This window comes from Melanostigma gelatinosum (genome assembly GCF_949748355.1).
Source record: "Melanostigma gelatinosum genome assembly, chromosome: 18".
NCBI classification, from domain to species: domain Eukaryota; kingdom Metazoa; phylum Chordata; class Actinopteri; order Perciformes; family Zoarcidae; genus Melanostigma; species Melanostigma gelatinosum.
In genome coordinates this window covers 15,308,517-15,329,985 of record NC_136651.1, presented here as the reverse complement: position 1 = coordinate 15,329,985, position 21,469 = coordinate 15,308,517, and the positions used below count along the sequence as shown (strand labels likewise).

The 21,469-nt window shown below is 43.6% G+C and overlaps 2 protein-coding genes across 3 annotated transcripts; one reads left to right on the top strand and one right to left on the bottom strand.

Moving 5' to 3' along the window:
• Positions 1–434: 434 nt before the first annotated feature.
• LOC306792022 (uncharacterized protein) lies at positions 435–2,222 on the bottom strand. Of its 2 annotated transcripts, none has more exons than XM_079288998.1 (4): positions 1,641–2,222; positions 1,131–1,331; positions 836–946; positions 435–575 (listed from the first exon to the last, which is right to left on the bottom strand). In XM_079288998.1, the coding sequence occupies exons 1-4, from the start codon at positions 1,944–1,946 to the stop codon at positions 528–530; spliced, it is 666 nt and encodes a 221-aa protein (XP_079145124.1). In that variant the 5' UTR covers positions 1,947–2,222; the 3' UTR covers positions 435–527. The 2 variants fall into 2 exon arrangements, with proteins under 2 accessions (XP_079145124.1, XP_079145125.1); XM_079288999.1 differs by having other exon boundaries at positions 1,131–1,322.
• Positions 2,223–10,825: 8,603 nt separating this feature from the next.
• On the top strand, positions 10,826–14,465 carry LOC306792675 (uncharacterized protein). The gene is made up of 5 exons (XM_079289938.1): positions 10,826–11,132; positions 11,767–11,953; positions 12,038–12,133; positions 12,629–12,691; positions 12,879–14,465. The coding sequence occupies exons 1-5, from the start codon at positions 10,896–10,898 to the stop codon at positions 14,165–14,167; spliced, it is 1,872 nt and encodes a 623-aa protein (XP_079146064.1). The 5' UTR covers positions 10,826–10,895; the 3' UTR covers positions 14,168–14,465.
• Positions 14,466–21,469: the final 7,004 nt, after the last annotated feature.

Here is a 21,469-nt window from a genome sequence, read left to right as displayed (position 1 = left end):
CCTTCAATGACCTTAATGTATTGTCATATAATGTCAAATAACGACAAATAAAGGCTAAACTACCGCGGAATCCGCTCCGAAAGAGTGGCAGCTGCCACAAGATGCTAGTTGCGAGTTGTTAGTCTGAAGGTTTCTTTGACTTCAGTGTGCGTCTGTTTATCTGAGTATCTTCACAAGACCTTTCACCACCACCGTCAACCACAATATTGTGGAAGTCTGAGTCACAACACGATGACTCCGGAGAAGGAAAGTTTTTTATTATTTTTGAACCATTTTTTTTTTTAAACAGAGGTGTGTGTCGTTGAGGACGACACACTGACAATAGTTTTTAACACAACTTATAAGATCGTTTTCTGATGTCAGAGGTGTTGAAGAGCAACCCAAATGTGAATTTATCTAAATTAGAGGCACATTTGTTGATTGTGACACATCCTTTCGTGCAGTTTATTTTGTAAGCTTTACAAAGTCCTTCTCATGGCAGCTTGCGAGCGGATCGGTTCAGAGCGACTGTGTTGATGCAGCTGTGATCATCGGACACGGTCGGAGCCAGAATCTGCCCTTAGGCTCTTCGACACCTAAAAGAAACAAACAGAGACAAGTCGGAAACGTTAAAAATGCATCCGTGTTGATGTGAACCTGGCTGTAGTTTTCCACGGTTAAACAAAATCTATATAATAATGATATAATAATTATTATTTGTTCTTGTTTTCCTTCTGGGAGGTCAGAGGTCATGGTTCAGTTTAAAACAGCATTTTACACGTATATAATCCCTTATTCACTACAGTTATGGTCATTAAGTCAGAGAATAATATCTGAGTTTCAAACCGCAACGTACCCGTTTCTCCAGGTGGTTGATGTGCCGCATGCGCCTGTCAATCATTCTGTCTCGGGCTGAAACCTCTGAGGACAGACTGGCGAGCCGTCGGGCCTGTTTATCGATGATGAACTGCAACACAGCAACGATGTCAAATGGCGAAAAGAGACACATCGGTCACTTCCACTAAAAAAAACCTGTGTCCACTAAAACACAGAGACAACCGAAAAACACGTAGGTCTTTATTTCCCCTTTGTTTCAGTGTCACCAGGACAAATACCTGTTTATCGGCGACATTTTAGTTTTTTTTGCTCACCTCCACTGAGCCGATGTGGAGCTGAGTCTGATCCCCTGACCTCGGCTCGGTCAGGCTCTTCACTTTCTGGAGGATCCGGTCCGTGCGGGGCTGCATGGCTCCCTGCTCCCTCTCCAGATCCGCCAGCCCCTTCTGCAGATCTCTGGCCGCCCTCCACAGCCTGTCCCCCCTGGCACGCAGTGTCTGCAGGTCCTTCCTCACCTCAAGGACAAAACGTTGTTTTCCCACAGTATCTGTATTTTCCTGACACAGTATTTCCCCCGGTCTCACGTTCTACTCTTTGAAGAACTTGCATTGACTTTATACTTGTTCCCAATGTAGTCCCTCTGTCTAGAACAGCTTTAAACCAGCAAAGTTTCTGGCACAACCAAATGTATCAGATGAAATCCCAGGTACAAGGAAATATGTAGGAATAGATACTTGCTATAAAAATCATGGTTTCATCAGTCAATCAATCAAACAGGGAAAAGTTTGGAGTTTTGGCCATTGTAAGATTGGATTTCTCCTCACCTGCCTGTGAGTCCGTCCAGCCTGTAAACTCTGCTTACGGAGGCTCTTGAGACTCTCCACGGCCCCGTCCAGCTCGGCTGCCACCTGCTCTCCCTGCCGCTCCAGCTGCTCGGCGTTCTCCACCAACCCCTGCAGCAGGTGAGCCAGTCCCAGCGAGTGCATCCTCAGCTGGGCCACGGGGACCTCACCGGCCTCCTGTGATGTGGAGGGAACACCTCGTGGAGGGGCACGGTGGGCCTGACATAGTCCCACCAACAAAAAGGATAGCCGCAGCGCTCGGCTCACCCTCATGCTCCAGGAGTTCATCAGGTGGGGACTCTAAGTCTCTTCCTGCCGGTCTACAGATCTAGATCCTAATTCTTGAGAGGCCAGAACCAGATATGTGGCTTCACACAGGGGCTGCTGCTTAAAAGCTCAGGAGAAGAATCCACATCTGCCGGGCCTCTAGAGTCCTGATGTGCATCGAATGGATCCCTGAGGAGGTCTGGAGCTCAAGAGTTATAAAGGATAGAGGGATGAGGAGAGGGAGGAGAGCCATGAAGGAGACGAGGGGGGAGTTCCCAGACTGATGCATGGACTATGGAATCGGCAAATGTAACAAGAGCTCTGAATATTTTATTCAAAATAACCATCACATATGCACACAACACATTATTGAATGATTCCTGCATGACGGTTTAAGGGTTAGATTCTGTTGCTAATACATGCTGATCAAGTTCATAGTCTGAAGTGAAAGCTGTAGAGAGTAGTAAACACTTTGCTCCTCAGGAAAATGAGCCTGTCTTGGATTTATACATGAAAGTAAAGCACGAGGGACATCTGCTGGATGTTTGAGGAGCTGCAATGAGCTTCTTTCTTTCTTCTTCTTCCCTTTAAGGCTTAACATGTTCCTGTAGTATTTGCTATGTTGGTATTATCTCGAAATAAATATGTTTATTGCAGCATTTCCCTCAGGAGTTGGAGACCAAACCAGAGCTAAAAAGGAGAGTGAATATTGAACTCATATGTATCAGGTGGACAGAGATGTGACACAACTATCCGTGTCTGCTGGATGGGTATATATAGGTTTGCTAACAATTTTGGCACGTCGACTTATTGAGGTGATAATATGTCAGTGTTGTGTTATTGCTGGTTTAAGTTTGACTAAGTTTGTCATACTTGGTCTTGATGAAACTGGAGTAAAATGTCCATGATTATAAACTAAAACTGATCAAGGATGAAGTTGGTCTTTTGACTTCAGGGAAATAAAGAAATATCAAAACAGAGTATTCAACCACTGCACATCCTCAACCATATGGGCCCTGCTTCTTACAGCTGCTATCTTCCACTTTCTTCAATAGCTAGTCGCTCAATGAGTCTGTCTGCAGTTTGGTGTACAGTGAGCAGGGCTTGTTTGCCTCTGGAATTACGGCCATATACAGTAAATCAAAATTAAATCAAATGTCCTGCCAATGAAGCTTTGTTGAATTGACTTTGACAGAGAGAATTTAGGGTACAAAACGTGACTTCCTACACTCAGACTCAGGCTGAATGAGGTGCTTTGTGGCAGCGAGGGGCCAGACCAACAAACTGTTCTTTGAACTGTTTTGGAGTTGGGGCAGGCCTAATGCACAAACGACACTATGTCAACTCATAAAGGCTGATTTATGAAGGAGAGAAAGGCGTCAGTCTCAGCCCACTCCTTCCTGGCATTCAGGATACACACAGAAAGCTGCAGGGAGGCGGCGTCACTGCACGAGCGAGGCTGTGGACCACAATATACCGTAAGTCCACATGGTTTTATCATTTTAACAGACATTAGAATAATTAGGTGAGTAAATGAGTGAAGGATTTTAGGTGAAAGAAATGCATGAGGAAATGTTTAAAGACACTAAAGACACTGTTGTCAGATGGAAACCTTGCATCTCAAAATAACTGCCTTTTTCAAAAACTAAGGACAACTTTGTGCTTTCTTACGATGTTTTCATGTGCGTCAAATATGGTTCTCAACCCATTCGCCAGAATAAACTGTATGTAAAATTACGTTTAGGTTTAGGCAACTAAACTTTTTAGTTAGGTTTAGTAAAAGCTTTTAAGGTTTGGGATCAAATTAGTTCCTTTTGGTTTCACACAGGACATGACAAATCTCCTGTGGAAGTCCCACATTTGTCATCCATCCACCCCACCCTCCTCTCTATGTGGCTCACATTTATGACATGTAAAAAACAAACGCAATCCGGGAGGAAATACGTTCTCTCCAACCAACAATGCAGTTTAGCTGTATGGGAATGTCATTTTTTTCAGAGACCAGGCTGTGGTGCTGGCCCCAGCAGGCGATTAGCCTAGCTTAGCATAAAGGCTGGAAGCAACTGACAAACAGCTGGGACTTTACTTTTAGGGAGTACATGTACCAAACCAACATCTTTAAAGCTCATTGGTTTTAGAGGGAGTTGCGTGCTGTGGCTATTTGTTGGCGCCAGGCTAGCTGTTTCCCCTGCTGTTTTATGCTAAGCTAGGCTAATTGCCTGCTTATTTCTGACAGCTGACCACCATGTGGATACATATAGTGAGTCAAGGGGCTTCATTTGATATTTTTTAGAGGAAGTGTGGACATGTTCTTATCACTGCTGCTGCAGTTTGGTCAAAACTTGAGAACATGACTATCTTGTGTGTTCATGCATGTGTACATCCCGCTGTCTGAATGTACATTAAATGTATCCACTTGTGCGTGTGTCTAGCTGTGTGTTGAACACGAGCAGAGTGAGATGGAGGCTGAGAGCAGTGAGGCTGGCACGCAGGCATGCATGTGCTGATAAAAACGCTGTCACATGATCTCACGGTGCTGCTGGTGTCCTGCAGAGAGGGGAGTGAAGCCCTGTTTCCCAACATTACCAGGGTTCTTTTTTTATCGTGTATTAAATAATTTATTTCACTATATTGTTTCAGTTCAGGGTTAGGGTTAGTTCTACTATTGTTCTATTTCATAAGACTGCTGGAGGAGTGGACATTAAAGTGCAAAAAGGTTTATTGCAAAGTCAATTTAGTAAAAATAACTCATTTGAACACCTCTTTCTATGGGTAGCCTACACCCTTTTATAATGTCTGTGTGCATGAATTAATATACACATTTATAATGTGAATAGAGAACTCTGCATCATACTCCTGGCTCAGCTTGGCATAAAGACTGTCAGTGAGCTGCAGATGTTTGCAGTCATTGGCACCAATCCCCCTTGGAAACCATGTGAAAGAATTTCAACACATTACGAATTTAATTTATGATCATATGTGATCTGTGCAAGTGCAAGTGTTCTGGGAATACCGCAAAACACATCCAGGAGTTTGACGAGATCTTTTTTTCGAACTCTCTTTTGTGCTTTCACTGAGACCTCCAGCACATGCAAGCACGTGCCAAAAATGTGGTTGGTTTGGCTCGGCTCTGGCAACTGTCGTGTGTGATTCAGGGCGTGACAAGATCGCACCGATAAGCAAGTAAAAACAGGGTTTGGCTTCAGGCAAAAGAGGGAACTGTCGCTAAAATGGGCAAGCAAGATGTCATAATTGGGAGCAGGTGTGGAGGTCAGGTAACGGTCAACTGGTTTCCAAATTTGAACCTCAAAATGAAAGACATTTTAACACACCCACATATAAATGTAAATCAGGACAGTAAGTCAATCTCAAACAAACAAACAACTGGAGCAAATGGAGACAGTAGATGTGATAATCTATGCTGCTTCATACACAGTTGTTTTTGCAACTGCGAGCATGTTTAGGGCCCAGAAGGGACATTTTGTATTTATGTTCCAATGTGTCATACAGTGCTTGATAAATTGTGTGATTTATAAAGTGGTAATGTCCCGCAACTGTGGTCTCAATGTGTAAAATGAGCGAATTCAATTACGATATGACATTATTGGAGATACAACTTAGCTGAATTTCAGGAGCAGGACCACACCTCAGCCACTCGCCCACTTCCGGCCACGCTCCTATAAATACCTACCCACTCTAAGCCTCGGCACACTCGAGTTTTCTGCACTCGCAACCGGAACACCACGCTCGTACGCCGCGCACCACGCACCACGCATGTACACCACGGACGCCGCCAACCGGCATCGACAGGGTCCGGGCAGCCAAACCCGCGATCTCCACCTCGCCGACCAGCTGCATCCACCCGCCAGAGTCCGACAATACGAAGAGTCGGACTCACGGCCGTCCTCCTTTAACTCACTTCTCGGTGGCAGAGGGAGACCCGCTACCTCCTGACTTAGAACAACGGAAACGGAAATCCAGATCTCGCCTTCTTCGCTCGCTCCAGACGCAGCTCGGGAACGAACCTCTGCCGGCACGCAGCGCTCAAAGACTCCCCCCCCCCCCCCCCCCCCCCGTCTTTTCTTCTGAAGTATTCATGGTGTGTCGTATCGACAGTATTTACAATGATGCACAAAACTTGAAAAAGTGTCTTCAATTCATTTTGAAATAAAGAAAGGCCAATGTACAAATAGTTTGTAAGAATAAGTGATATAAACCATAACAATTATTATAAAACTATTATCACTCTAGGAATGCAGGAATCGCTTATGTTTATTGTAACACTAACTTCTACTCATGAATGTATTGTGATTTGTGTATGTTTTAACAAGGCAATCCAGGAATTGAAGCCTGTTCTTCCACCCCGTTGCTCTAATGCTCCTAACGCAATCGCTCCGTCACCGGCCTCCACCTTTTCATAAAGGCCCCACGAAGTCAAGCATCATTTTACCCTGGACTCCCTGGGGTTTGGAGGTCAGAGGCAGAGTGACTGAACAGCTGGCCGCGATCACATGCCAACAACGTGCTCGGTATGTCCCCCCCCCCCCCCCCCCTGTGGATCAAACATGTACAAACTGAAACCCCAGCAAGCAGGATCGAGTGTGTTATTGTAGTGTGATTCCCATTAATTTCTTTTAAATTAATGAATCAATTTTCCATTTAATCTCTTTAATTGTTTTTAAATCTCCTTTTCTTTTGCCTTATGTTTTGATGCTTTTAATGGTTTTATGTGAAGCACTTTGAATTACCTTGTTGTTGAAATGTGCTATACAAATAAACTTGCCTTGCCTTGCCTTAATTCAGCTCCAGCGGTCACACGCCCTCGTCGTACTGCAGGGCCGTGCTATATAGCTTTGCGTGAGCCTGCAGCGCGCCATGTTCACTTTTAGCGTGAGCACGCTCAAACTCGCAACACGATATCTCTGGCAGGGATTTGGAGTAAGGCATTCATTATGAAAATCATTTGTGTGACATGAGAAACTGGGATGACTGACAGGTTTAAGAGGCAGCTGTGGAGCACAGCGAACCATAAATCATCAAAGATTAGTTTATTATATTGATGTATTCACGGCTGGCACCGTATTTCAATCATCGTTATGCACTCACACTGTGTCTCTGCATTCAAGAGCCAGACAACAATCTGAATGTCAGCCTGCTGAGCTGATTGTGAAACATCTGATAGTTAGCTTCGGGCTCAAACTGATCATTTGAGTTCACTATCAGCAGGATCCTGTCCTGCACTGCACCGGCCAGCACCATGCATGTGGGCCTGTATATATGTCTCTATATGTTCTTCATAAAAGCGTTTTTTATATAAGATATGGGACTTGATGAATATGGTGCTTTGCTACAGTTTAGATGTCAGGTTAGTTGTCTCTAAGGCTGTGACAATTACTATTTCTATATTAAAAGCGTATGAAATCACTGTGTAGGTGAAATGAGCCCCTCATAGTGACAAACCCACTGAGACTTATCACTTGTTTGCTTCCATCTCATCACGTATGGGGCCAGAAAAGCCAAATTTAAGCAACAAGGGGTAAACGCCAAGCTGAGCCACCCCGGCTGACTGTGATTGGCTGACACACCTGTCAGTCAAAACAAATGTAAAAGTCGGCTGAGCTCAATTTTAATTTGAACCAAAATAGATTAGTCGTGGTCGGTGGTTAGAAACCAATTCGAGCTGACACATGTATCTTTGAAAATAAGGTCGATTTCGCATTCATCTCTGGAGGGTACAAACATTTTAAGGCAACAATTCTCAAACAGTATATCGGCTCTGTAAGCTGGATTTGCATGGAAGCGCCCTCATCAGACGAATTGACTTTTCTTCCTCTTCTTGCATTTCTTCTTCTCTTACCCTCAGAGTACAGCCTGGAGTAACCACCTGCCGGGGACAGGAGTCTTTCCCTGCATTTGGCTCGGTGATGAGACGCTGGTATGTGGCGGCAGAATCGTTTGGCATAACAACGCTCCTTGAGGTATAAGAAGAATACCTGTAACCCTTACCGATCGTGAATTCAGTGCCTATAGCTCCATTCAGGACAACGCTTTCCTTAGGGAGGCTGCAAGTGTGCTGCACTTAATCTGAATTAGGGAAGTAAACCTGACATACATTCTTCTGGGTCAATGTATGAAATATAAATCCATTTTACGTTGAGGTGGAACCATAAGACGAAACTTAGGCCCCCTGTGGTGTTGACTGAAAATCCAGCTTTAGCTGCATGCAATTTACAAACGTCTCAGAGCCACAATTAATCCTTAATGTTTGCAGGTATTTATCCGACTACTTCCACGTCTAAATCTCCAGCACTTCTGAATTGAGATAGCAAACAAGGCGAGAGTAAAGGCAACAAAGAGACAACAGATGGAAGCAGAAAGGGTTTTCCTCATTTTGTCCAATCAATGACCGTTTAAGCTCGTGCCCCCCAGAGTGCCCTCACACCTGCCAAGAGACTTCCCTACCCAGCAGAGCGAAGGGGTGATTGTCATGAGTTACTATCAGAGGAGCACGCTGTCACTTGTTTTCTTCTTCTTCTTCTTTTTTTTGCAGAGCCAGACTTACTCGGGCCTCTCTGGAGTTCCTGATATAGGCATAGTAGTTAATGAGGGAAATACCCAAAGTTAAACTGAGCATGGGAGCCTGAGAGGGGAGAGTCGGGGGGGAGAGAGAGAGTGGAACATGAGAGAAAAAGTGGCAGGAGAAAGAGAGAGAGATGACGAGTATACGGAGGGCAGAGCTGCGAGTCTTCCTGGAGGACGGAGTGGTGTCTGTGTTGTGGCTGTGCGGGTCTCTGGCATGATGATTTGGGACAGAAAATTGAAAAAAAATCACATTGCCAGGGATTACGACACTGCTGCTGCGTCTGCTACTGCTGCTCCCAGAGCTGGAGGAGGATACCTGGAGTGTAGTGTCTTCACACATTTCTACAATCGGACTTCTTCAAGCTGCCAGTCTGCAGATCACTCTGAATGATCAACTCTTCTGAGGCAAGATGGAGTGGATTCGCCTGTTTGTGTCTGATCAGGTGCAGAGCTTAGTCGACTGCTGAACAGGGAGTCTTAGCAATTTGTTCACAGTGGCTAAGTTCTTCACTTGTACAGAGATGATGAGGGTGTATGACAAAGAATCTGTAGTTCCTCTCTAATTGAACTGTAAAAAGTGACATTTTCTTTCCCTTTCCTTTCTTTTAGATAATACAAATCTGAACCATTGAAGGATATGGCAGATGGCAATATTTGATTGAGTGTAAATTGAAAAAGAGCAAAGCCAACAATGAGTTGATCCTACTAACAGGTATTGTGTGTGTGTGTATCCAAAGTCTGATATCTCTTCTTTCACTTTGCCATAGAGCTCCATTGTAAAAACAAATCAACGAGCTACTGTCACATGTTGGTTTATTTTAAAATCAATCCCACTGCCTTGCTGCTATACATACATATTCAAATGTGTATTAATCCACGGCTGAAAATAGTCCCCAACAAATGCACGATTAACTCCCGTTTGAGTAACAGTGGCTAAAAACTACAGTGCCCAGCTTTTCTTTAGCACACACTGAGCCTTATGGAACAATGAAACTTTGTATTTGTATTTGTGAGGTGTTGTTTAAAGACTGAGTGGCACAGACAGGATAGGGAAGTCGGACAGTATGGAGAAATTGACGAACACAGTGTTGGGATTTGTTTACAATAACAATAATATAGGATAACACGAGCCCTTTCAATTAAGTGTTCCTTTTTACAATAAAGCACCCTCTCTCTTCAATAAGAGTCATGAGCTCAAGTTCAACCTGACTGAAGGCCCAATATAATCCAAGAATAAATTTCATTGGAAATATAAAGATGGATTGATGTTTAGCAGCCTGCTTTTAATTACAATAAAGGGAATATGTTTGGCATGGAAATGAAATCCCGGCTCAGTTTTGTATAATGTGCAGAATTTGACACTTTGAATGGAACCACCAGAGGGCCACATGTGGAGTCATTACTCCGAGGAAACATCTGGCCTCCCTCTTGTGCCTTCTGAGCTGATAGCAGTTCGACCAAACACACTGGCTCAGTTCAGCAGGAACAGGAGTCTAGTCTGCTGCAGCCATTGTATCAGTGAAGGAGAGATTGACATTAGATAACAGAGGAATCTCTTCTTGTTCACAAGTTCCACATTTGTTTCTATGTTTGGGATTATTTAAATATAGTTTATGCTCAATGATTATTAGATACTGTCCACACAATATATTATCCTATATTAATACATATATGTCATAAGATTGTCTGCCTGCATTCTGTACCTGCAAATGATGGAATTGAAAAGTGTCTCGCTGTAGGTTGTCCTCAGTGTATTCAGTATCATGAATGTACAATGCTCTGGTTATGGGAAAATACAACAGCACACTATGATCTACACCTATTCTGGTAATAGATGTGTGTTCATTCCGTCATGACAGCACACTGAGCTCTGGCAAAGACTTTGAAAATAGACCTAACCAACCATTAACACTCTAATGAACAACCAAAAATCGAATTACTATGATAAATTATTAAATTATAACAATGTATCAATTTATTGGATTTAAATAAAAAAGAATACATAGATACATGAACATTTTAGTTAGTATAAATGTGCTTCCATTAGTGGTTCATATAAATAGATTGAGTAGTATGGTCAAAGTAAATATTTAAGTAGCCAGACATGGTTTGACTCCAAAAATGATTCCCAAACTGCTTTTTTTTAATCACACGTTACATTTAATCACATTTTAGGGTACAACACCCAAAAGTACAAAAAGCTAAGATGTAACTGTTGAACAGACGCTGTAGCGCTTCATCTCCCCTAGGGGGCAGAAGTCTTCCTCGACTCATCACACGAAGAAGAAATGAGCGGAACAACAACATGAGCGGAACAACTTGCCCATTGCAGAAAAGAAAGATTTGCATTTTCGAAAACTAAACTACAACATCAAATCAGTCACAAACATGTTCAGCCTGGAGACTTTTGAGAGCCAGATATCTGCTCTGATGGAGACTGAGGTGCACGCGGCGGTGACGGAGCTCAGCAGACTTCTGGATGAGTGCCCGGCGGCCGCGGCCAACGGTGTTATGGCCGCTCAGCCGCGCGCTGCTCCGGCTACAGTATCGGATGTGAAGAGGGAAGAAAATGAGAGCGAAGTGACTCCAAGCGAGGAGACTCACCCGTTTAACAAAGCCATAACGGTAACACTTACGTTGTGAAAACTCGCTGGTTTCAACCTATGTTGTGACATTTGGTTATGAACAAATGCTAAGAATTAGAAATTGTGTTTTTTGGTAAGTAACGGCACTAAACCCTCTTGTCATGTAACGTTAAGTGTGCGACTGAAAGTCTCTCAGTAGCTTCAAACATGGACGTGTTGCAGGAGGTATTCAGTGTCGCCCAAAGCAACTCGTGGCTCACAACAGCGTCATAACCAATTTGTAACTTATAACACACATGTGAAAGTTTATAAAGTGCAACAACAAACCTTTACTCAACGTAACTTTCTCAGCTTTCACTTAAAAACATGTGATTAAGTTTTCACATTTTATTGGAGTCAAGGGTCTAGCAGTTATGATTTATTTCTTCAATTAAGCAGTTATTATTTATTTATATTATATCATTCATCAATGTAGAGAAGCAGCATATTCTCACTAAACCCTAACCCAAAGATATGGCATTTTTTTCCCTCGACACATTTGCTCAACGATTATTCATTTGTTGTATCGTGCAGATACATTTTCGGTTACTCAACAGTTGACTAATTGTGAAAGCACCATCACCTATACTTAACATCTCACTGCTCCGCCTTCTTTCCCGCCCGTGACTTCACAGGACCAGTTTGCATCCCTCATGGAAACGTGGACCAAAGGCGCGGTGCAGAAGATACTGACGGTGTTGAAAGTGTCCATGTGTGAAGCGGAGGACGGTCCCGCTGCAGAGCAGAGGGCCGGGCCGATCGGCGAGACGAAACAGGCGAGCACCAAGCCGAAAGCGGGGCGAGTGGCCGGGCCCAAGAGTGGTAAGTCGGTTCAAGGCTTGAGTGACTGTGGAGAGGCTTTTCACGTTCACTTTTGTGCTGAGGTTTTATGTTGTTGAATTACAGAATCTGCATCCACAAGCTTTCGTCAGAAGAGAAAGAAAACCGAGGAAGGATCCAAACCAGTGCCAAAAAAGCAGAATGACCACATATATCACAGAGGTATCGGCACCAGCTTCAGCTAGGGTCAAACTTTGAATTACAGAATATTGAACACAAGTATTGCTCCATGTTTTGATCTCTCGTGCTCAGTACAGTCAAAGAAGTCATGTGCCAGCCGTGCATGTTTTAAGTTCTCATCATTTGTACATAGTTTGGGTTGTGTTTGCTACAGTTGGATAAGCAATGACCGTAACATGTTTTAAATCCATTTTTACATCTACTTCCTCCTTTAGTGCTCGTCACTTCCCAAAGCATACAGCCACATTTCAGCTTTTGCAATAACTTGCCTTTAGTTTACATTTTCAAAATGAAATGTTCAGGTGATACAACCACCTAAAAATGAATTGCTTTACCTGCCAAAACACATCTGCAATTATAATGGCCGGCTGGAGCAGGATAGATGTCACGGCTACTACTAGTAGTTCTGATTGGGCAAACTCTGCTTCCTCATTGAGAGATACGCTGAAGTTAATTTCAGTTTTTTTTTCTTTTCAGAAGAGCAACATACTGAAGAACCAACAGCAGCAGCGGCTGACTCAGAATCAGTGATCACACCTGGTAACTACTGCTTCTTTACAAACCAGCAGAACAAAGACTTCCGTCTGAAACTTTTTTTGTTCATGAGCAAAACATTGTTTTAATTATATATTAACTTGTTGAATTTGAGCGGCTGTGTTTGTCTGTGTTAGCCGTGTGCCTCCCACTTTGTTTCGAGTCCCCTAATGGAGATTTTTGTTTGTTTCAGCTGATGCAGCCACACGTGAGAGTAACTCTGGCTCCCCGTCTGTGCCCGACGCCTCAGAGCCGGCCTCCGATGTAAGCGAGGAAGACGGCGTCCAGGAGGATACAGGCACCTCGACTGGCACAGCCAAAATGAAAAAGAAGAAGAACACGGGGCCGTTGAAGTGTCCCTCTTGTGACAAAACGTTTGCTCTGAAGTGTATCCTGGACAGACACTACCTGACTCACACCAAACCGCACCTCTGCGCCGAGTGCGGCAAATGTTTCTCTGAGAAACAGGGGCTCATGGCGCATTCCAGACGCCACACCGGAGAGAAACCTTACGAGTGCTCCGACTGTGGGATCGAGTTTGCTTACAAATACACCTTGGCTAGACACATGCGTCGGCACAGCCTGAAGAAACCGAGCACCCGCACGTGCGCGCTGTGCGAGAGCCAGTTCGACGGCGCGCTGGAGCTCCAGCGGCACAGGTGCGGCGCCCTGAAAAAGACGTTTGTCTGCTCGCTCTGCCCCGAGGCCTTCGAGTGCAGGAAGAGCTTGGCCGATCACGAGAATCTACATTCGGGCGACAGAGATTTCGTCTGCGAAATGTGCGGCGAGAGCTACTTCTCGTCCTCGTCCCTGACCACCCACCGGGTGACTCACGGGCAAAAGGACAACTGCTGCGACGTGCTCGGCCTCGGATCCAGCGACGCGAGCGTCCTCGAAAATCACCTGAGCAGACACACGGGAGAAAAGCTGTTCTCCTGCGAGGTTTGCGGTAAAGGCTGCAGCCACCGGAGCGCCCTGAAGCACCACATGCTGACCCACACGGGGGAGAAGCCGTACGTCTGCGAGACCTGCGGCAAACGCTGCGGCCACGCCAGCGCGCTCCAGAACCACATGAGGATCCACACGGGGAAGAAGCGGGGCCAGCAGCCGGTCTGCAACGTGTGCGGCAAGAAATTCCGCTGCACGGTCAACCTCAAGTATCACATGAGCATCCACACGGGGGTGAAGCCGTACGCCTGCGAGCAGTGTGACAAAAAGTTCAGCAACCCCAGCAATCTGAAGATACACATGGCGATTCACTCGGGGGAGAAGAGGTACGGCTGCAACATCTGCGGCCGGAGGTTCACCCAGTCCATCAGCCTCAAGCTGCACCGGCGCGTCCACACGGGAGAAAAGCCGTATTTCTGCGCGGTCTGCGGGAAAGGATTCATGCACTGCAGCGACTTCAAGAAACATCAGAGGGGTCACCTGCCGGATGAGCCGGGAGATGAGCAGTGTGACAATACTGCTGTGAAAAACTGAAACGTTTGATTGCCGTATGGTCACTTCTTGTACTTATACGTTGACATACTCTACACTGGAAACAGGGCTGGGCAATGTGGCAATATATACTGTGAGATTTGTCAACCCTCATACAGAGTTTTCAATCCTCTGTTTGTTTTAGAACATTGCAGATGTCATTGCAAGTATAACATTCTCAACATTGACCAAAAACAATAAAACCTTGAAACACTCAGCAGGGCTTGAGAGTCATTGGCAACAATTTGGAGAAATTGGCGACCAATTCTTGCCACTTTTTAAATTTAAGAAGTGGACAAAAACAAGACTCTAAATGAAATAAGCACCTCTTTTCTAACAAGTTCCAAATACCTTAAAAAGTGATGATATGCTAGTTTTGTGTGTTCAGCTTTCTTTCCTTTTCTTCCATGTGACAATTATTTTTTTATTGCAGGTTTAAATGAATTATTCTAATGCTTTGTTTATAATTAACAGTAAAGTATAGCAAAATGCTTATAGGTATCATAATTGTGCAAGTATCATAACATTTCAAACAGCAACCAATCTTTAGCACGGATGTATTAAAATAACTGGATACCAGGTTCCTATATGTCACCATATTCATTCAGATGAATGTTTCTCACTGGGTAATACGCCAAAAAACGTTTTTTCAGGCTTCCTTGGGCTATAGTGCATCAGCTGGATGCTAACTGCTGTTCAACAACACAAAGAAGAAGAAATGCTCCATTCGGGAAACAGGACTTGTGTAGTGACAGTGTTATATGTCACTAGCTGCATATGCTAATTTAAGCGCTCTGTAGCTTTTCTATCTTTTTACAACAACCAAATAAACCGAACGGCTTGAAGTGCTCCTGTGGACAGCAACTCAAATCCTCCCTGTGGACCTTTCCAGCTCTTTAACGGTCATCTTTGGACTCTATTGCCTCTGATTGGCTGGTCCTCTGGCTTTAGTCCTCTCTTTAAGGTTTGTTTTGGTGTCATATTCTTTCCATTTTGTAATAATGGGATACTGATGTTTAGCAGCTATGAATTTGACCACCAGTTAGTTTCAATTAAAATGTTGCACAGTGTTGAACTGAATTCCTGGACTCCAGAGTAGTAGAATTTGGGGTCATTTCATTCTCCATACAGGTGATGAACCGTTTGATCTGAGTCACTGTACTGGAGTCAGTGTATTGGTTTATTTTGTATGGCCTTTAGCACCCCCTAGCGGCGATTGTGAATAGCTGCACTGAAGAGGAAGTGAGCAAATAGTATCTCCTTCCCCATTTGGGACATTTTGGACTTTTAGTTGTAGTATTCAACATAATTTAATTCAACGTGTTAGGTGACGTTTTAGAGAACATTTACAAACAATTTATCTTCGTCATATATATATATATATATATATATATATATATTTGTTCACGACTCGACAACAATGTTGTGTGGTTCGCTTCCATTCCTGCTGCCATGGCTGAAAATGTTATAAGGCTGCAACTGCTTCTTTTATTAATAACTGTGGCTCTTTTGCATTTAATAATTTGTCCGTTCACTAAAGTTGAGGAAAGCTTTAATTTACAAGCGGCACACGACATTCTGTATCACACAATTAAGTTTGACAAGCTAAATTAAGCAGGCGAAATCTACAGCATCTCTAGATGCTCCTACTGGTTGTGCTAACAAGCTAACTATGCACAGCACCAGTGTATGAAACATAATTATTATAAATCACGCAGTTGGCACAGTTTCTATGTGTTTTAGAGGTCCACAGTTGTGTCATTTGTTTGAATGTAAAATTCATTAACAGTCACCAAGAGGGTACATTGAATTGATTTCTGATAAATTCATACTTGATGCATACAAAGCCATTCGTAAGAAAATAAATAACTATAAGCTTGCATTGTTTGTAGCTGTTGTGTAGTCAGTAAAATGAATGCTGTATTATCCCTATATGAACTATAATTTAGCCTTTCAAGTATTCAGCTATCACTGATATAAATATGTGACTGTGGTAGCCTACTAAGCTGTTGCAATTAGCAACAGCTTAGTAGCAAAAATATATCAGTGAATAAAAAGTGAATGAAGTTACAATACTGCCATCATGTGGAGGTTAACACTCCAGCCCTGGCGCGTGAGGGACCCCCTGTGGGTTGGGAAGAGTGCCGGCGGTTGCGGAGGTCGGTGCCTCGGGAGAGGGGAGGAAGGGGACCGACCGCGGAGCCAGTGGGGGCCGCGTCAGCAGCTGCGGCGGCAGCCTCCTCCGAGGTGCCGAGGTCTCCGAGGACTATATTCTCTAAAGTGAGACACATCTTTGTTTTTTTTGTTGTGTTGTGTTTTGACTGTTGTTAAATTAACTAATTCAGTTTCTTAACTAACTTGGATCTATGACTCAATCTCTGTTCAATAATAATAACTGAATATATGTGTTAATAATATTCTGTGTTTTGGAATGTCAAAAAGACTGACAGTTTTGACTAGTTTTGTTTTTAAAAACAGCGTACGCATTTCTCTCCTCCTGAAGAGTGAATTGGAGTTTTTTGTAGGACTTTTTTAAATCCCACAACTGTTTTTTGGTAGCACGAATAGTTGTCTCATTTTTTGCACCAATCAGCATGAAATTCCTCTTTGTCTCTTTGAGATCAGCCATCTCCGCCAGCTCGTTAGTTCTCTCACTCATGATATCGTTCTTATTTTTGATTTCATTGTGGTCTTTTTTCCAGCTTGTCGTAATGGTCGTAAAGGGCCGTCAGAGTGGTTAGTGTACATTTGTGTCATGTACTCAACTGCTATGTAAAAGGTAGTTACTGTGCGATATCTCTTTAGAAAGCTACGATTCTTGTAATTCGATTCATGCAAACCATTTCAAGATACAATCACAACAGCAGGTACAGTCAACGCCTCTGTCAGACCAACAACCCCACAACTATATGATGTCAGCTTGCTTGTATCTCACTGTTCTTGTCGTCCTCTTGTTGTTATGTTGATGTATTGTCTCTTGTCTTGCAATACAAATAAAAAAGTCACGTGACCCCACACTGGGGACTTTATCAGGACAGTCTTTGTATGCTCTCATTCACTCACAACTCTCTCTGGCTCTCGCTCTCTGGCTCCTACTCTATCAGCTGACAGTGGGCGATTTTACCACGGCCTCCCTCAGCCAATCATATGTTTCCTGTCAAACTTTAAAGACCTGTTCTCTTCTCTGCAGTCAGCTGTCATTTCAGTATGAACCGATGTGACCCTCCACTCCATTCATCATCACATCAGTTGCTCAAGGTTTCGGAGCTCATTGGATCTAGATCTTCAACACCCCCACCAGTGTCGGCTCTCCAAAATCTTTACTTTGCACAATTTAATAAATGTATTTGTTTCCTGTAAATTAAGTTTCTTCCGATTGAACAACCTTTGCCACCTGTATAAGTGTGTCAATTATCTCCCGCTTGTTCCAGTTCTCTTTTTGTTATGGTTTATGGGATGTATGTTATTTTATTTCAAACCTAATTTGCAATCATAAGAAGGTTGGTCTCGAAAATATAGTAGAGTAAAATCTTTTAGGTGTGTTTTCTAGACTTACACTGGTCATGAAAAAAAGTCGGAAAAATTCAAAGTATAGTATGTTGAATAAAGTCAGAGTACAACAAATTCAGTTCATAAAGGAACACAATTGAAATGTAGGTAACTTTGTATCTGAAATGCACATTTGCACTTCCTTAATGACTTTGACCCTTATCCATTAAAATGTCATTTTGGTTGCCATTTGCAGGGGTAGGATTTTCCAGAGCTAACACACATGAGGTTATGGTCCTTTGACAGCTTGCCTCGCATGTGGCTTCAACACGTGTGAGGCATTTCTTTGACAGCTATACCCAGCCCTCTGCACACTAAAGACAAAGGCCAGACTTGGTTGAAAGCTCTCGCGTGTGCCTGTGTTGTGTGAAGCCAAGCTCACGTGAGGAGGACTTCAAATCAAAGCTGAGCATATGTTAAATTGCAGATTTGAGCCCATTGAGCATGTGTTTACCGCTGGCTTCACACACACATCAATAGCATGAACATAATTCACCGATCGTCTCTTCCTGAATTTTACTCAAACTATTGTAGCAAATTCTGATAATACAAAGTGTCATATCAGAGTTTGTGACTTACAGGGGGATTTATTCAGCATTTTACATCTGCTCCTTTTATAATCATCCTGTATGGGAATATTCTTTTGGGTATAATCGCCCATATTGCACCATTGATCTGTTTGCATACAACAGGAGTTATTGCTTCAGTTCATTTCTGAAACGTCAGCAGCTTCAACACCTGCAGCAAACCTGCTGCTGCCTGCAAGATTGACCTCCAGCAGCTTTCATTTATCGTCCAATATGGCTCCCTGCGTGTTGTCTAACTGTGATTAATGGAAGACAGTTTCAGGGGTCAGTACCCCGACGGTCAGCTGGAGCCGTGTGGTGACAGAGTGTCACTGACTGCAGAGTGATGAACTGTGGGGACGGAGAAAAGCCGATCAGCATGCAGAGGCGCTGTCCTCCGGATCGCTCGATCCAAGGCCCAGATTTAGTCACACAGGTAATCATACCTTCACTGCCGGAGCTCCTGGACTTCTGGAGAGTTGAGATCAAGGGAGCAAGTACTGTTTCTTCTTTTAAGCCTATTTCATAGACAACACTTATACAAATTAGTGGAACGTGTAGATAATCAGTTATTTCATTTTACTTGACCACAGTCTTTGTCTATACATACAACTTACTGCGGTATGATTGGATGGATGGGCGGGATGAAAAAATGGCTCGGTGATGAATACATGGATGAAGGGTATGATGGTGGAAGGAGGGTTGGACGGGTTGATAGATGCGTAAACAGATTGATTAAATGATGAATAGAAGGGCGGATGGAGGAATGAATGAATGCATGGTAGTGTAAGTGAAAAGGTAGGCGATCAATGAATCGACGGGTGAATGAATGATGGATGACCGGGTGGATGAATGGTAATATGGGTAAAACAATTTATAGATGGATGACTTGATGGATGATTGCTAGAATGGGTAAAATAATGGATGGATGCTTGGATGGGAAAAGCAGTGATTGGATGGAGGATTGGACGCATGGTTGGATGATGATAAATTAATGGATTGATAATGAATGGATGGATGGATGGATGGGTGATTGGTCAGCATTTGGGTATACGCATAGATAGATGGACGAATGAAGTGATAATGAGTGGCTGGACTGGTGAATAGATTAATGGCTGGATCTTGTATCTGGAGTGTTGTCACTGGCCGCAGAAGCAGATCAATGCATGTCACACTGGGCATGTGACTGTGAGTGTGAGAGCAGCATGTGATCAATCAATTCAGGGGCCAGCGCTCACTGACATGCTGACTCTGACCTTGGATAGACACCATTAGTTAAAACTCTGTCGAGCTCTTTATCACCCACTGCACCCCCCCTCATGTGGACGGCCCATCAGTCAGTCAGCAGCAGCCGGCAGTGAGCAGGATAAGGTTCAGCATGCTTACATCACTGCATTATGCAACATTATCAAACATATGCCGGTCCAATTTGGAAACAGCAGGCCGAGCTTACAGCTCACACACATTGAGAAAAAAAAATCATCCAAATGTGGTGCTGCACAACAAAGCATCATAGTCTGTAGTCGGAACCCACCTGGCTTTCAGTTCATGCCCAAAATCAAGCCTAAAATGAATAACTCTGAATTACAGAATACTATAGGACACCATTCAAATATTGACAAGGTCAATACATTTTTTTGAAATGTTGTTTTTGTCATTTTGTCAATACTTTCACACAGAACATGAACATTACACGTGGAAAATGCAACATATTTTATCTACGTAACCAGGGTACAATACACAAAAAATGTGTCAACCAATCATGTTGTGCAGAACGGGTTGAGTTGCGCCTATATTTATGAAACAACAACACGAAGGCTCCGTAGTCTGAACCAAGATGGCAAACTTTATCACACCTTTAAACCTTGACAGATCCACAGATCTGCTTCTAACTTCGGAGTTGGGGTCAAATTTGTTCTTCAGTTGTGTCGCGATGCATTCACTGTTTGGCAAACTGTGTCGCAAAAAAGGTCTTCATCTTGCTCCCCACTTCTTTGAAGGAGAGTTTCTCTCTGCATTCTGGGATGATACTAGTCTCTGCATTCTGGGATGATACTAGTCTCTGCATTCTGGGATGGTACTAGTCTCTGCATTCTGGGATGGTACTAGTCTCTTTGCATTCTGGGATGGTACTAGTCTCTGCATTCTGGGATGATACTAGTCTCTGCATTCTGGGATGGTACTAGTCTCTGCATTCTGGGATGGTACTAGTCTCTTTGCATTCTGGGATGGTACTAGTCTCTTTGCATTCTGGGATGGTACTAGTCTCTGCATTCTGGGATGATACTAGTCTCTGCATTCTGGGATGATACTAGTCTCTTTGCATTCTGGGATGATACTAGTCTCTGCATTCTGGGATGATACTAGTCTCTGCATTCTGGGATGGTACTAGTCTCTTTGCATTCTGGGATGGTACTTGTCTCTTTGCATTCTGGGATGGTACTAGTCTCTTTGCATTCTGGGATGGTACTAGTCTCTCTGCATTCTGGGATGGTACTAGTCTCTTTGCATTCTGGGATGGTACTAGTCTCTGCATTCTGGGATGATACTAGTCTCTGCATTCTGGGATGATACTAGTCTCTGCATTCTGGGATGGTACTAGTCTCTGCATTCTGGGATGGTACTAGTCTCTGCATTCTGGGATGGTACTAGTCTCTTTGCATTCTGGGATGGTACTAGTCTCTTTGCATTCTGGGATGGTACTAGTCTCTGCATTCTGGGATGATACTAGTCTCTGCATTCTGGGATGATACTAGTCTCTTTGCATTCTGGGATGATACTAGTCTCTGCATTCTGGGATGATACTAGTCTCTGCATTCTGGGATGGTACTAGTCTCTGCATTCCGGGATGGTACTAGTCTCTTTGCATTCTGGGATGGTACTAGTCTCTGCATTCTGGGATGGTACTAGTCTCTGCATTCTGGGATGATACTAGTCTCTGCATTCTGGGATGGTACTAGTCTCTTTGCATTCTGGGATGGTACTAGTCTCTGCATTCTGGGATGGTACTAGTCTCTTTGCATTCTGGGATGATACTAGTCTCTGCATTCTGGGATGGTACTAGTCTCTGCATTCTGGGATGATACTAGTCTCTGCATTCTGGGATGGTACTAGTCTCTTTGCATTCTGGGATGGTACTAGTCTCTGCATTCTGGGATGGTACTAGTCTCTTTGCATTCTGGGATGATAC

Excerpts from the sequence above, each read along its gene's own strand:
- LOC306792675 (XM_079289938.1), top strand. The coding sequence starts at position 10,896 with ATGTTCAGCCTGGAGACTTTTGAGAGCCAGATATCTGCTCTGATGGAG. Across the intron at positions 11,133-11,766 it reads CGTTTAACAAAGCCATAACG|GACCAGTTTGCATCCCTCAT; the intron begins GTAACACTTACG and ends GTGACTTCACAG. Across the intron at positions 11,954-12,037 it reads AGTGGCCGGGCCCAAGAGTG|AATCTGCATCCACAAGCTTT; the intron begins GTAAGTCGGTTC and ends GTTGAATTACAG.
- LOC306792022 (XM_079288998.1), bottom strand. The coding sequence starts at position 1,946 with ATGAACTCCTGGAGCATGAGGGTGAGCCGAGCGCTGCGGCTATCCTTT. Across the intron at positions 1,332-1,640 it reads CTGGACGGACTCACAGGCAG|GTGAGGAAGGACCTGCAGAC; the intron begins GTGAGGAGAAAT and ends TTTGTCCTTGAG. Across the intron at positions 576-835 it reads TCAACCACCTGGAGAAACGG|GTGTCGAAGAGCCTAAGGGC; the intron begins GTACGTTGCGGT and ends TGTTTCTTTTAG.